At 52.5% G+C, this 16,024-nt stretch overlaps 1 protein-coding gene across 1 annotated transcript in view; it reads left to right on the forward strand.

The window, feature by feature from the left end:
* The window catches only part of RGS12 (regulator of G protein signaling 12), a 148,143-nt gene that overhangs the window by 110,968 nt on the left and 21,151 nt on the right, over window positions 1–16,024 (forward strand). The window contains exons 5-9 of the mRNA XM_069495414.1: window positions 11,806–11,975; window positions 12,567–12,659; window positions 13,813–13,956; window positions 14,823–15,002; window positions 15,351–15,504. Of these exons, the coding sequence (XP_069351515.1) occupies window positions 11,806–11,975; window positions 12,567–12,659; window positions 13,813–13,956; window positions 14,823–15,002; window positions 15,351–15,504 (741 nt within the window). The remainder of the gene's footprint in view (window positions 1–11,805; window positions 11,976–12,566; window positions 12,660–13,812; window positions 13,957–14,822; window positions 15,003–15,350; window positions 15,505–16,024) is intronic.

Consider the following 16,024-nt stretch of genomic DNA (forward strand, 5'->3'; position numbering starts at 1 on the left):
ACTATTCCTATGAATGTCAGTACATAGTTGTCATCACAATTTTATAGAAAGGTTAAGCAACTCGTAAGTTACTTGGTAAGGAAGGGAGTTCTCACAATATCCCTGTGAAGCCCGTGTACCATTGTTCCCACTTGGTCCCTACACAAAGCCCTGTGAAGTCGGTATACTGTGACTACCACAGCTTTATAGGAAGGAGAGCACCTTGCCCAGCTAGGAAGCCCACACTGTGAGCCACCACATCCAGGCAGGTGAGACTGGGCTGGAGCATCCAGTTCTCAGAACAGGGCTTGGTATGGAGCAGGCATTCAGTCAGGGCCAGCGAATTAATGAGAACAAGGTGCTGGTCCCGTTTCCCACTTGCTCACCTTAACCCAGCCGGTTTCAGGAAGAGAATGAAGGAAATGTCTGGGTCCCCCCTCAGAGTTGCACCTCCCCCCGCCCCAGCCTTGACTCCACCATGGAGCTTGAGCAGAGGCAGCAGGCGCCGGAGCAGGTGAGCACTGCCTGCCTGGCTGGGCACAGGACGAGCGTGGTGACCAGATTTTTGGAACCTCAGTTTAGGACAAATGACTTTTTAAGTTTGATTGTTTTATATCAAAAGTCATATTAATACAAAAAGTACAAACACTACATTGTGGTTAGTTTTGCATCTAACATTATCTTTATTATCAGAAAATCCAGGCTATATGGTTGCCATAGCTAATAATGTCCCGGTTTGTGCCTGATATATAAAGTAGGTCTCATGTGACTTCTTTTCATCTTTAAGGGCTGCCTCTAAGTGCCAACCCTGGTGGAGGAGGCGCCTCCCCCATGAACCCTGCGTAATTCTGCACCCTCGGACCTCCCACCCTGTTGGGGAAGGAGCCCTTTCCTTGTCCTCATCCCTGGGCTGTTTCAGTTGAAGCGCAGGGACTGTGTCTTTAGTTTCTGGGTGGCCCCACCTTGGCCTTGGTGGGAGGGTTTAGGACCATTTTCGAGTCTTCCCCATGAGGTCAGTACTTGGGGTCCACTAGCTTCTGCACTGGGTGGTGTCCTCTGGACGGGGCCACCACTGGGAGGTCTTAAACTTCATGTGTGGCCATTGGCACGAGAATAGAAGAGGAGTGTCATCATAAAGTATAAATATTTTATTAGTTGAAATGAAATAAATCAGTTTCACAAAGGAATTAACCAGTAAATGAGTAATGTAAATTTTTTTCAGTTCAAGTCAGCATAATAAATAATTCAATTAAGACTGATCTTTTAAAAAATGTCCTATGTCTTTTTTGGTGAGTCCTGGGGGCTCCCTGTGGTCAGATGTACCCCTCATTGCCAGCCACTTATGGGCACAATTGACAGCGCTAAGCCTTGGATCCTAGAAATTCAGGGTGACAAGTGACAGGATTCACTCGTCTGCTGGTCGCCTCACACTTCCCACGCTGACCCTCTCGGGCGCGTGGGCTCCTGCAGCGTGTGCCCCCATCTGTTGACATTTCACTCTCCAGAAGGGCTTGCGTCATCTCAGGCTTGGGAAGTATGTTTTGCTGTGCTCTACCAGAACAGTTATAAATCAGACCTTTCTAGTGCTAATTCCAGGAAAGACCCAGAATTTAGATGTTTTCTATTTGGGCCCACATTTCTCCTGGAAGGATACCATGCCTCAGGGTCCGTCCTCCCCAGAGCCATGAGGTCTGGCTGCGGGAAGAGCCATGAGGGAGTCTGGGCCCGGAACGGGCCCAGCATCAGCTCAGGTGGGTCGGGAGGTCTTTAGACCTCGGGAACCTCATTTGTCTTCAATCAACAGCATCTAAACTGTGTTTTAAGGTACTGTAGGCTTCCAAAAACATTTAAATAGGGCTCTGTAATTAGTAGCAGATTTTCGTTAAAGTGAGGAACTGGGTCGGCCTCCCCAAGCCTGTGCTGGCTGAAGCTAAGAAGGGGCTGAGCCTGTCCCACCTGCTCGTGCCTTGCCCCTCTCCTCAAGGCCATGTGCTCTATTGCATTCCACCACCAGAGAATACTGACCTAATAGCAGGTGTCCACAAGGCCTGGCTGTTTTGAAGGGTGGACAAGTTCACTCTGGTGAACAGGTGCAGGCTTTAAAAAGTAGATGATGTGATATTAAAACTGAGTTAATAGGTTTGTGTTTTGCAGCAGTGTGTGTTAGTAGTTCTTAAACTACTTTCTGTGTGTGCTGGGCTCGAGCAAATGAGTAAAGGCATCAAAGATCATGGGGGCCGGGTGTGGTGGCACACATCAGTGCTTTGGGAGGCCGAGATGGGAGGATTGCTTGAGCCCAGGCATTGGAGGCTGCAGTGAGCAATGGTGATACCATTGCATTCCAGCCTTGGTGACAGAGCAAGACTCTGTCTCAAAAAAAAAAAAAAAAAAAAATAGGGACCATGGGAGCCAGTGCCCCACTGTTAGGGAAAGAGCTACAGATACAGAAAAGGGGAAGATGATAGCGTGATGGCGTGATTGGGATGTTGGGCTGGAATTGGAGATACCAGCAGGAACTTGTGGTATTTAACAGATGTGCAGAGAGGAGTAAATGTAGAGGTGTGTGTGTATCCACCTGTCCTGGCTCTGTCCACTGGGAGGGCCTGGACGCAGTGAGACCCAGCAGCAGTGAGCACCCCTGGGGCCAGATTGTGGTGTCTGATGCCACTCTTCAGTGGAAGGACTGGCTCCTGGGCTGGGGCAGGGAAAGCACAAGGTCACACGATGAGCCTGGACCTTTTTTTAATACCAGAAGAGAAGGCAGTGCTCGATGCATGATGAGGACACATGAGCAGGACACGGGTGCCAGCCGAAGGAGGGCAGGAGCGTCCAGATGCAAAGGTATTGGTGGGGCATAAATGAGCCCTCGACTAAAGTAAGAGCCCACTGAGTCCATGCTGATAGAGATCACGAATTAATCATCACGGGGAGAAAGGGAAGCTCCAGGGCGGAGCACCAACTGAGTGCGGAGGAGGAGCAGTGGCCGAGGGTGCTCAGGTCGCGGACGCACGCTTGAGGAGCAAGATACTCAGAGCCTGAGGGTGGGACCCACAAACCTTCTGTCACCAGGGAGCGCGAGAGACTCAACAGGGGAAAAACCTGGCACCCGAACCACGTGATTGAAGCGACCGCCACTGACGTTGCCACCCACTGTGACACCACGTGCCCTCTAAGCAAAGGCATGGAGACGAACACAGCCTCTCTCTGGGGTGTTCCCGCCACATCACAAGGAAACATCAGACAACTCCAGATTGAGGGACAGTCTCAGAAAGTGACTTGCCTACGTCAGGTCCAGAGACATAAAGAAAGGCTGGGGAATGTTCCAGATTAAAGGAGACGAAAGAGACATGGCAGCAAAGTGAGTCCCCACTTCAGTCCTACACTGGGGAAAATAGCTGTAAAGGACACGATTGGTGAAACTGGAACTTGGGCTGTTGAATTTCCTGGTTTTGACAACTGTACTTAGTTATAAAAGAGGATGTCTTCATTCTTAGGAAGTATACGCTGTCAGATTTAAGGCAGAGAGGCCTGCTGTCTCCCTCTTAACCTCAAATAGTTCAGCAAACATGGCCTGTGTGTGGGTTCGCGTGTGTTTGGAGAGGGGAGGGGCGTTGCAGCAAGCGGGGCCCAGTGCGGGGCCTGGGAGAGGGATGTGGGAATTCCTCTTATTCTTCTTGTACCTTTTCTGCAAGTTTGAAATTACATCAAAATAAAAAGATGTCCCCCAAAAGGGTGGCACAAATTGCCTAAGAAGGGGCAATGTCAGTGCAAACGAAGGTGCTTTTCCCGAGGCACATTCCTGCCTCTGGTCTCCCGGCACGTTTAACTGAGCTGCTGGCTCCCGGTTTCTGCCCCAGTGACTCACCCGCCTCACTCACGCAGTCTCACAGCGGCACGGCAAGCCCCTGCGTGCCCCGGCCCGGGGGACTATGGCGCCTGCCCTAGGTGACGTGGCCAGAAAGGAGTGGAGCCGGAAGTCGGGCCAGGCCCCCTCCCTGCGCCTCCGGGGACACGGCGTGTGCCTCACCAGCTGGAGGTAGAAAGGTGCACGGAGAGAAAGGTGGGCCCAGTCGAGGCTGAGCTCCATCTTTAAAGCATTTTTAGGAATTTTTTTCTTAGAAAATGTGACATTGGGCCGGGCACGGTGGCTCACACCTATAATCCTAGCACTCTGGGAGGCCGAGGCAGGAGGATCACTCGAGGTCAGGAGTTTGAGACCAGCCTGAGCAAGAGGGAGACCCTGTCTCTACTAAAAATAGAAAGAAATTATCTGGCCAACTAAAAATATATAGAAAAAATTAACCGGCCATGGTGGCGCATGCCTGTAGTCCCAGCTACTCGGGAGACTGAGGGAGGAGGATCGCTTGAGCCCAGGAGTTTGAGGTTGCTGTGAGCTAGGCTGACGCCACGGCACTGTAGCCCAGGCAACCAACAGAGTGAGACTCTGTCTCAAAAAAAAAGAAAGAAAGAAAGAAAGAAAGAAAGAAAGATTGATTTAATACTCTTTTACTAGAACTGCCACAAAGTTGTAATTGTGTAGCAGTGTGCGTCCAAGAGTCAAAAGCAGGGTCAGCAAACATCCAGCCCTCGGCAGGAGAGCGTTGCTGGACAATCGTGCTGTCCCGTGCGAGTTGTCTCTCGGCCCAGGGAATGGCTGCACGACAGCGGCCGCCTAGAGCACTGCCTGCCCTGTGCGGAAGAGCGTTGCCAAGCCCCGTGGCATTTGCGGGAAGTTTCCTAACCCTTGGAAGCCCTCAAGGCCCTCGCAGACCAGACCGGGCACTGCTCGTCCCTGGGCAGGTGAGAACAGCGCAGAGGGGTGGGGCCGTGCACCCTCTCCCTGGAGCCCCCCGGACGCCCAGGGGCTTTTCAGAAATGCCCGTGAGTTGGTGTATTTCGTTTTGATGTAAAAATTTTCCTTATGGTTCAGTTTGGTGTAGTTGCTTATTACCTAACTAAACACAGATTCCTGGCACCATGCCGTTTTTGGTGATCACTTTCTCATTAAAAAGATAGGTTTTTGTATTTATGGGAATTTAAAAAATTTTAAGATACATGTATAAATAAGAGTTTTAAAACCTCATAATTATTATATGAAAAGCTACAAGTACTTATTTTTTTCCTCTCCATTGCTAGTTTAATAAAGAGCAAATTGCTGAGGTGGAGTAGCGTGTCGGGAGGCCCAGGTTTCATCTTCAGCACTTACAGCGAGTGTGCAGTTACCGCAGCCGTGCTCTGCCGGACTTAAATAATTTAAGTGCCGCCAGCAGCAGCAAGAAGGTCTCGCCGTGAATTATGTATGCCGTCTTCTGCGGCGCTTTGTGCGAAGCCTCCTGTTGGCTTCCTCTCCGTGAGCACAGGCAGGGCAGAGCGCCTGTGTCACGCTGTGTGCCGGGATCACTGGAGACACTGCAGTAATTTGCCCTGCTGGGAAGCGTGCGCTAAGGAACAATGTCCCTGTGTGTGGCCCGAGCCTTTGCCCGGGGCCACCCGGGCTGACCCTGGTATGGATTCGGAGGGGTGGTTTGCGGTGAATGGTTGGAAGTATTTGGTTAAATGGCACCACAGTGGCTCTTATCAGCTCTGCCCAGGTAAAGTCCCTCGTCCCATCCCGTCTTGTCATGGTTGTCAGGGGTAGACTGACTTGAATGGTCTTCAGGTATGTTTGCCTCGGGGGTCTCTGTCAGCTGGGCGGGGGCCTGCAGATGTGCCTGTGAGGTGGTAGCTCTGTGACCTGACTTGGAGTCGTGACCTAAATATCCGAAGTGCTTGAGATTGTGATTTGGACGAGATGTTCTGGTGAGACAAGACTGGGCTATGGCCACGTGTTACAGGATTAACCACAGACTTGAAATCTTAAGGTATTAAAATTTGTAACATGTAACCTACATGTTTGACCAACCAGTATGAACGTGGTGGCTTTTCCAGTTTTCAGCAAATCTGAAAGACTTTAAAACTTGCTCACCTAGAAGGCATTTCTTTGACTCAGACTGCTCCACCGCAAGAACAAACCCCGGACAACGTAAACTCGCAGACGCGCTCTGATGCGCGGGTGTGTTCCAGCAGTGTCTGTGCTTCTTTGGCTTAGGACACGCGTGTGTAGCTTCGTGCACACTTAACCCTGGGCAGCAGGCGGGTCGTTCTGAGCAGCACAGTGAATCACAGCCGTGCTGGTGTGTCCGTCTCATGTTCTGGCCTTGAAGTTGGGGTCGGAGTTGTGGCTTTTGTGAGAAATTTCATTTCAGGTGAGGGCAGGCTCCCGTGATTGTGCGCTGTGTTCCGTGTGATGAGAACAGCTCCAGAGCATGTTAAGGTGTGTGACTCACGACGTTCACGGCTGAAGGGGCATGTCAAAGAGAAGGGGACTTCCCTTGTGTTGAGCCACGTCGAGAAGGGTGGTGCTGAGGTGTGGTGACCCTAGTGACTCTCTGTTCATCTTCTGCACTTATTTTGTCCAAATAGAATCATAAAAATTTGCCAGGAGATCGTATGATTAAAGAATTGACATTTTTTATGTCACAGACAGTTGTCTCTAATTTTTCCACTTTGAAGAATGCGTGGCTTCCTAGTGATTTGACTGTCTCAGCATGAGATGGCTGGAGGACGTGGGCATGTCCCATCTGTGCCCTCGGGAAGCTGAGGAGCCGGGTCATGATCGTGGGCAGGAGTGGCGGGGGCTGTGCGCCCTCCTCCTCCACTCCCTGCAGCCGGTGCTTGAGTTGGGCCCACGTCTTGGTGGCTCCTGCGATTGGAGGGGAGCTGTTGCGGCAGTTATTCGGGTCCTTGAAGTCAGAAACCAAGCCTCGTGGGCAAGGTATTTGTCTTCATGTGCATGGTCTGAAGGAGGTAAATTGAGGTTGTGTGGAGGAGGCGGCTGCTCTCACCTCCAGCAGTGCTGAAGCACCTGGCGAATGCCACTGTGTCAGCGGGGAGCGAGGGGCCCAGGACCTCTGGCCGTCCCGTGGCCGTGGTTTATTGCCAGCCGAAGTGACCCTTCCCTTCCTGAGCCTGGGCAGGGCCCAGAGCAGGTCTGCTGTGCACACAGCCCCCAGCACCAGTCCCTCCCCCGTCCCTTCTAGCTGCCGTCCTCGCCGCTGGAGGCTGTGCCCTCCCAGGCAGTGGTGCGCATCTCTGCACAGGCCTCCACGTCTGCGGGACCACAGGGGCAAGAAGATGACACTCAGGTGACACAGTGGACCTCACACACCAGGCGGGTCATCGTTTGATTTTTTTAAAAATGTTAAAGTTTCTTTCTTTATTAGACTTTAAAAATGTGAGTTGTTGATTTGTGTCTTAGAAAATAATTAGTATTTGCCAAATCTTATTAACAATGAGATTAGTCAATACATTGGTCATCTTTCAATCAAAACTTATATTCAGTCAGCATTCATTGATTGATTCATCCCACAAATACATGGCACTTCCTGCCGCCAGAGCTGGGGTCAAGGGACCCGCCCTGTAGCTGTCCCTGGGGAGGGGGGAGGCAGGGAGATGGGGGAGGTCAGGAAGGTGTGGGTGCCGGGGAGCAGGTGTGGGCCAGGGCTGCGTGGGAGGTCTGCGTGTCCCATGAGGGCCCAGCACTCCCGGGTGCCCTGGCAGCGGGGCAGGCAGAGGCTTCTCATCACGGTACTTGCATTGTTAGAATCCAAACACCTTTTATTTGAGAAATCAAAGTTTCAACACCCTTTACAGGGTTGAGCCGTGCTGACTGCAGTTTGCATGGGTCAGCCTTTCTCTCTGCCTCCCCTGCCTCTCATCCTGGTCCCCAGCACCCCTCACCTGGGCCTCCACCTGGGCAGCCCCAGGCCACCCTCCCCAGCAGGCAGACGGACCTGTGAGAAACACAGGCCCTTCCTTCCCAGGGTCAATTCCACATAGCTCCAGTGCGCACAGCCCAGCCAGAACACTGGCTGTGCACTGCGTTCCTTCTGCCCTCTGCCACAGGGCCTTTGCACATGCTCATCCTGTCGTGGAAGGCCCTCCCTTGCTCTCCCAAGATCGGTTAACTTCTGTTTATTCCTCAGTTTTGTTCAGCCTTTATTGCCTCTGGAAAAAAGCTGGCAGAAACATGTTATGCTTCTCATGATGTAGATTATTTCATTTTATTAGGATCGTCTCATTTATCAGTATAAAATATAGTGAGGTTTGTGACACCATGACCCTCATTTTACATGGGAAACCTGAGCCAGCCACACCTGGGAAGTGTGTGACCCCTACCCGTCATCTCCTCCAGCCTGGACACCCCCTGAGCCCTGGCCCCGTCCTTCCTGTGGTTTGTGTGGTTTCACATGATCTTATTTTTAAATAAAGCTGGGATGCAGATGGAACAGGGGTTGTGGCCTGGGCCCTGTTTCTGGCGCAGGTGCCCCTTTACGTGGTGTGGCTTTGTTCGTTCTGTCCCTGGTGGTGACGTTACCCTGGCTGCAGTCTTTGGCATCTCAGCGCCAGGCAGGGTCCTGTGCCCTCCCCTCTAGTTTACATGCAAGTGTGTGTTTTTGTCCTGATGAATGCCACCGTAGAGCCTGGTCAGTTTTTTTTTTTTTTTTTTTTGAGACAGAGTCTGGCTCTGTTGCCCAGGCTAGAGTGCCGTGGCGTTAACCTAGCTCACTGCAACCTCAAACTCCTGGGCTTAAGCAATCCTCCTGCCTCAGCCTCCCGAGTAGCTGGGACTACAGGCATGTGCCACTATGCCTGGCTAATTTTTTTCTATATATATTTTTAGCTGCCCAGATAATTTCTTTCTATTTTTAGTAGAGACAGGGTCTCCCTCTTGCTCAGGCTGGTCTCGAACTCCTGACTTTGAGCGATCCTCCCACCTCGGCCTCCCAGAGTGCTAGAATTACAGGTGTGAGCCACCACGCCCAGCCGAGCCTGGTCAGTTTTTATCCCCCCGGCAGTGCAGGAGGGGGCCTCTTTGCCCACACTGCTGACACCACGATCTTGGCCAGGTGGATGCCGACTAAATCCACATCTAGGTGACTGTGGGAAGGCAGGTGTGCCGCTGCGTGTTTGGAGCCTTCGGCACAGGGCCGACCACACTCCCATTTTCCTCTTGGTTTGTTGATCTTTTTCTTACTGACGTGTAGGTATTCTTACAGAGAAGGAAAGCTAGCGCTTCGTCTCTGTTAACATATTTTCCCATAGTTTCTTGTCTTTGGACTTGGCTTGTGGTGGTTTTAATAGACAGAGTCAAGTCTCTGCTGTCCACTCACCAATGTTGTTTTCACGGCTCGGGGCCTGCGTCCTCCCTCCAGAGCCTTTTCTCACTCAGATATTTCAAAAAACGATTCCATGTTTTCTTCTAGTATTTCCCTAATTTCATTTTTACATTTAAATCTTCAGTCCATCCTGGATTTATTTTAGTGTGTGTTGGAAGGAAGGGGCCCAACTTGGTCATTTTTGGGGTGTAATCTGTTTCGCCCAATCTGACCCACGACTTCACCGTGTGGGGCCCATTTCTGAGCTCTGTGTTCTGTCCTGGTGACAGATGTGTCTGTTTCTGTGCCGAGTTCTGTGGGTTGAGATGTGCTGTACTGTCAGGGAGGGCTGGCCCCGCCCTGTTGCTCTTTTTGTTTTGTTTTTCCATCATTTAGTATCTCGTTTTCCGCACGAACTCTTACACTTAGCTTGTCTAGTTCTAGTAAAGCCTCTCCTGAGACGTGCACTGGGGTGTGTGTTCATTTAGGGATTGCTGATGTCATTGTTTGCCCCTCAGTGTCTGGTTATTGGAGCAAATTTGGCATAAAGATCCCTGCCCCGGCGTGAGCGAACGGCCGTGCAAGAGAGAGTGTGCGTGCGGAACGGAGCACTGTCTGAGGGGCACTCTCGCACGTTGGCGTTCTTTAAGCAAGGTGTTTCTGGACGTGCCGTCGCCACGACGCAGAGCTGCTGTGTTCAGAGGAAGCCTTGCACGGTCCTGTGCTGTCCTCGGTTCTGAGTGGCACTGACGTGGCTGTCCCGCCGTGGTGTGTGGCCTGCTGCCTGTTCACTGGTGGCGAGCGCTGCCTCTTCCCCAGCCACTCCTGGTCAGAGCTTCTGTGCGAGTCCCCAGCGGCTGGTGGCCTTCCCTGGACTCCAGTGGATGCTGGTGGCCGACACAACCTGAGTGTTTTATCTCAGAAAAGCATACACACAGCATGGGGGATTCAAAGAAACATTAAAATTCTGCTTTTCTGATGCTATCATAACTCCTTATGAGTCTTATTTTAATATTTTTCTATAGCAGTTTAAATTATTCGATTGCTCTTTTTCCTTTCTTTTGTAATCTAAATGCTTTTTGAACTGCAATTGACCCCTGCCATGCACAGTCCCTGCTTGTCACGCTGAGGGCAAGGCAGGCTGTGGGGTCAAATCGTAGCATTGCCTCTTGGTGTCTGGGGTCTGCCCTGTCTGGATCAGCGGCGTCCACACGTGGCCTCTTTGGAAGCCCTCCGGCCTGGGCCGCAGGTGTGGCGGATGCACGCGTGGCCGTCAGCACGTCTGCGGATTAGGCTCGGCTGTGGGGTTTAGGGTGGCCTCCACCCCAGGGAGGGGTCGATGCTGCCTTACCGCCCTCCCCCCATCTCTTTCTGCCTCTGGCTCCTCCCCTCCCCGATGGATGTGTTTGATGCTTGGCCTGGGGCCGAAGCCACTTAACTGTGGCCTTGACTTCTTGGCGTGACCAGCCGGGTGGCTCACCCCGCGCACTGGGCCACAGGCAGAGGGCACTTGGTGCCTGGAGCAGACGCAGGAGCAAATCAGGAACGTGTGACTAGCGCCTCACTGGACTGGTGACAACATCTGCACGGTCACTGTCGTCAGCTTTGCCCTGTGAAGACACAACAGGAACCAGACGCAAAGCCCAGGGCCTCCTGACCGCGCAGGTTTGGTCCCGTTGCCTTCGCTGTAGGATGGCCCTGTGTGGGACACGCCGGATCACGGCCCAGAGCTGCGTCTGCGGAACGTGCAGCGTTCCCAGAGCCGTGGCCCACTCTGGCCTGCGCCCTTCCTCTCAGGCGCAGTGGCCAGGCTGCCCACTGGGGGATGGGGACCCCCACGACACCGCTCACACCAGGGGACAAGGGTGACAGACGGGTTTCCTAGGTGCCTCCCCTTGCTTGGGAGCTTGCTTAGAAGATCCTGGGAGCCAAAGGCTCATTAGTGGACACCTCAGGAGCTGGCCTCCTAGGGCTCCTATTGTGACATGTTCCTCACCGTGAGTGAGCTGTTGAGCTAATGCGTGCGCCTACATACTCAAACGTGGACATGGTGCTTGAACCTTCTGCATCGAGAAGTAGGGTTGATAAAGGAAGGGCACAGGCACCAGGGTGCGTGCTCCCCATTGAGAAGGTGAGCACCTGCCCTGTGGGCTCGGAGCCCCTCACCGGGCTGTGTCTCCTCCTGGGACCTTACGCCATGGAGTTGTGCGGCACTGTCCAGCTGCTTTTGCTCTGCAGCACGTTGTAAAACCGTCCTTGCATGCGGTTACGGTGTCTGGTTCTTATTGCTGTGTGTGTGCACGTTTTTGTTTAAGGTTACGGCCGTTTCTGTTTATCCCCGTGGCCGCAGTTTGTTACAGGCTGCGTATGCGCCTGTGTGTTGTGAGTGTGCGCGTAGGTGAGCTTTAGAGTGTTGTGTCAACTTGTGTGCACTGTGTGTGCGGAGCCACACGGGGCCGGGGCCTGTTTTGTGCAATGCCCTGCCCTGCGTCTGGGATGCACTGGGGTTGTGGTGCGCAGTGTGTGTTTGTGGACTGAGCGAGTGCTGTAGAGAAGAGAGCTTGGTGTTGGGCCCCTGAAGAGCCCACAGGAGGGCAGGGGTGCAGGTGCCGTCTGTGTGGTCCCACAGAGTTGACCGGCGCTGACCTGAAGGACTGCGTGAGCAACAACAGCCTGAGCAGCAATGCCAGCCTCCCCAGCGTGCAGAGCTGCCGGCGCCTGCGAGAGAGGAGGGTTGCCAGCTGGGCCGTGTCCTTCGAGCGTCTGCTACAGGACCCCCTTGGTGTTCACTACTTCTCTGTGAGTAGGGAAGAGCCTGGGGGCTGGTGGGGGGCCGTCTGCGCTCTTTGCTGAGGCTGCTTGAGCGGGATCCGTTGTCCACCCCAAAGACAGCAGCACCCTGTAGGTCAGCCATGGCCCGAATAGCTCAGTGCAGGTGTCTCCTCCTGCCCGCAGGGCCGAGCCAGGGTGGGCTCAGGGAGCCTGGGCTCAGCGCTGCCTTCTCGGCCCATCCCCCAGGGCAGAACCCTTGACTCTGCCGCGCTCTGCCTGACGGCGCTCTGCCGTGGGCTCTGGGGCTTCCTGTGAATGGTCGAGCCAGATGTGTGCTGCCAGCTCCAGCTGCTGGAAAGAAAAGCTTAGCTGTCAAGAAAGCTTGAATGCCAGAGCAGTGGTCCTTAAAGTGTTGGGCATCTTAGGTTATCTTTCTAGGCCCTCGGGTGGAGCATCGAGAGGAGCTTGTAACCTCGAGGTTTCTGTAGAAGGTGAAAATAAGAGAAGAGCAGGAGTGAAGAAATGATCAGCTCACGGAGAGGACAGTCTCGTAGAGTAACTGCCAACTTGTCTTCCACTGATCTTTCTGTCAATGTTAATCAATGCTGTTTTTCTTAGGATTTTCTAAGGAAAGAATTCAGTGAAGAAAACATTTTATTCTGGCAGGCCTGTGAATATTTTAACCATGTTCCTGCACACGACAAAAAAGAGGTAAATTTCTTCATGCCTAGGAAGTGGAGATTACAGCAGTATGGCTTCACTATAGGTTAGTTTAGCATATGATTAACATCTAGTCCAGTTTGAAAAGTTGGTGTAAAAATATTTTCACATGGTTTGAAAATGTCATTTCTTTTTCAGAATAAATTTTTATATATACATGATATTTAATTTTGCCTAAACATAGTTTGTGCAAATGCCTTTAGCCATACAACTTTTCATCAGCAATGTGTTGCCACTCAACATGTTGAAATTAAGAAGAGGGAATGTGTGTCTAAAGGGAAACCTAAATAAAATCCGAGGCAGAAGAGCATCCTAAGAATGCGGGTTTTCTCAGCTCCCCTTACGTGCCACGTGGGCGTAGGGCCTGGGCCTGGGAGGACACTTGGCCAGGTCCTTCCCGAGTGCAGCCTGCGGCGTGTGTCCCACTCCCTTTGGGTGAACGACCACACTCAGGGCTGGGGCCTCTCGCATCAGCTCCGCACCCTCGGGGACTTTGCTCTCCTGCATCCCCCTTTGCTAAGTGGGGACCACCTTGCAGAAATACCACATGTACACACTTGCCACACCTAGCGGTGGGTAGCGTTGCCCCAGCCTTTGGAACAGTTAAAGTATCCACTGAAAGAATTATAGAGGAGCCAGTTCAGTGAAGTTTCTTGCTGGCTTGTACTTTTATTTATTCAAGCATGAAATATTTATTGTGGCCCGTGGAAATGTATCTCCAATGCCTGTAGCTGTGCCAGGCCTTTGGAATACAGCAGCAAAATAAGTAGAAAACCCATGTTTCCTTTTTTTATTGTTGTTGTTGAGAAAGGGTCTTGCTCTGTCACTTGGGTAGAGTACAGTGGTATCATCATAGCTTAGTGCAGCCTCCAACTCCTAGGCTCAAGTGATCCTCCTGCCTCAGCCTCCCAAGTAGCTGGGACTACAGATGCTACCCCACCCGGCTAATTGTTCTATTTTTAGTAGAGAAGGGGTCTCACTGTTGCTCAGGCTGGTCTCGAACTCCTGAGCTCAAGCCATCCTCCCGCTTTGGATTCCCAGAGTGCTAGGATTATAGGCGTGAGCCACCGCGCCTGGCCCAGAAAACACATGTGTAGAATAAGCCTGCTGTCCACATGCCTGCTCAGACATTTTCACCTGTCAGCTTTCCTACAGGGCCCGGGAGATTTTCAGTAAATTTCTGTGCAGCAAAGCCACCACCCCTGTCAACATCGACAGCCAGGCCCAGCTGGCGGACGACATTCTCAACGCGCCTCACCCGGACATGTTCAAGGAGCAGCAGCTCCAGGTACCTCCCTGTGCCGTGGTTTCTTAAGGGGAATCCTAGCCAGAGCTCGGGCTCTCAGACAGCCTCCAGATGGAGAGGAGAGCTGCCGCCCGACACAGGCGTGTCTCGGGGGAACACAGACGGAACTTGGGGATTTCAGTAGGGCCATGAAATTAGAAGTCCTGAGCCACTGTTGGCCTCTCTGCAGGTGACCTGGTTGTTTACATGTTCACATGTGTATGTACACACACACGCACTTGTGCCAAATCACATATGTACATACACATGCACTTGCACAGGCTCTTTGCACTTTCACTTGTGTGTATGCACATGCACTTGGGCAAAGTCACATATTCTCAAGTGATGATATATGTGCGTTTGAATATTTTAAAATTTTGGACATCACTATGATGAAAAATAAATAACCTGCTGTTACTTAGAGCCCATATTTCGCTGGCCTTTTCAGAGACCGCTCTGTTGCTAAGTCACATGAATAGTGTTTTTAAAAAAGTTGGAAGAAGGCATGTTGAAGGCAGCTCTCACTCTGTCAGATTTCCAGTTGGTTTTGGTTTCATTCTTGCTTAATGTAAAGACAAGGTTCCCCAGGAGTGGCTGCCCCGAGTCTGCTCGTGGTGCTGGCTTTATAGAAGTCATTGCAGTTTGCTGATTTTGAGAGTGGTTTGTTGGAAGAAAGAACAATCAGACATGAGGGGACAGTGGAAAATACCTCTAACGTACTCTGGGGTGGTTGGTGGGAAGATGGGCGGAAGCGATGTCCTCTCCGGATAGGAGGCCCTCTGGTGTCCGTAGGTCCCTCACATGGCCTTGGCCTTGAGGCTGAGCACTTGGTTGCTTCTCCAGCGGTGTCGCATTGCATTCATCCCCAGATTTTCAACCTGATGAAGTTTGACAGCTACACGCGCTTTCTGAAATCCCAGCTGTACCAGGAGTGCATCCTAGCGGAGGTGGAAGGCCGTGCCCTCCCGGACTCACAGCAGGCCCCTAGCAGCCCGGTGTCTAAGCACAGCCTCGGCTCGGACCACTCCAGCATGTCCACGCCAAAAAAGGTGCCCCTCCCCCGGCCTGGCTCAGGTCACTCCTGGGTGTGTTCCACCCCATGAGAGCTCTCCCAGGGAAGGGCGATAGAGGCCGTGTCTGCATGTTCTTTCACCAGCAGCAGATGCGAGACGCACCCAGCACACAGACATCCAGGCTGGCCTCGTGCTGGGACTCTCAGTGCTGGAAGGTTCCAGCCACTGTGTCTGGAGTCCTGTCGGGGCTGCACCTCCTGGCCTGTCGGATGTCATTCCCTAGAGTACTCACGTCCACCGCTCACTATTCTATCTCCTTGTGCATTTCATATAATGTTAAAATAACATTACGTTGTTTTAACCAAGGTTTCCATTTGCTGACAGTTGAGTGGAAAATCGAAGTCAGGACGGTCCCTGAATGAAGAGCTGGTGGAGGAGGACAGTGAGAAGAAACGGAAAGGCGCGTTTTTCTCTTGGTCAAGGAGTAGGAGCACTGGGAGGTCCCAGAAGAAGAAGGAACACGGTGACCTTCCAAATGGTTTGTGGCGTCACCTGTGTGGGGTGCATTGTCCAGGCCGGCTCAGCCACGTCCCGTCACAGGCCGCTGTCCTTTTAGGGGAGGGGCCGTGGCCACAGTGTGCAGCAGGAGGTGGGCGGCTTCAGGAAGCTTTTGAGGAATCAGGAAACGCGCTAGGAGCGTGGCCCTCCCAGGGCGCCAGCCGAGGGGCTCGGGGTAATCCAGCCCCCGCCCTGACGGGCTGCCGGCAGCAGGTAGTGGGGCGGAGAGTGGACATGCCCCGTGCTTGGGGCAGAGGAGGAGGAAGCCGTTCTATGCCAGGGACTGGAAAGCACATGGGAGAGAGTTGGGAAGGATTTTCTTCCCTAGAGATTTTCGAGAAAGGGATTATTTTCAGAAATGAGTGTCCTGCCTAATGGTCAGGGGCTTGCACTGAGCCTGTGGTCCCCAAGTTGAAGTTGGGCAGTGACCATGATTCAGCGAGCACAAGCCGGGTGAACCTGAGGGAGGTGAGTGAGGGGCCCCACGGTGCTACCTGAAT

This window comes from Eulemur rufifrons, chromosome 20 (genome assembly GCF_041146395.1).
Source record: "Eulemur rufifrons isolate Redbay chromosome 20, OSU_ERuf_1, whole genome shotgun sequence".
Taxonomy (NCBI): Eukaryota; Metazoa; Chordata; class Mammalia; order Primates; family Lemuridae; genus Eulemur; species Eulemur rufifrons.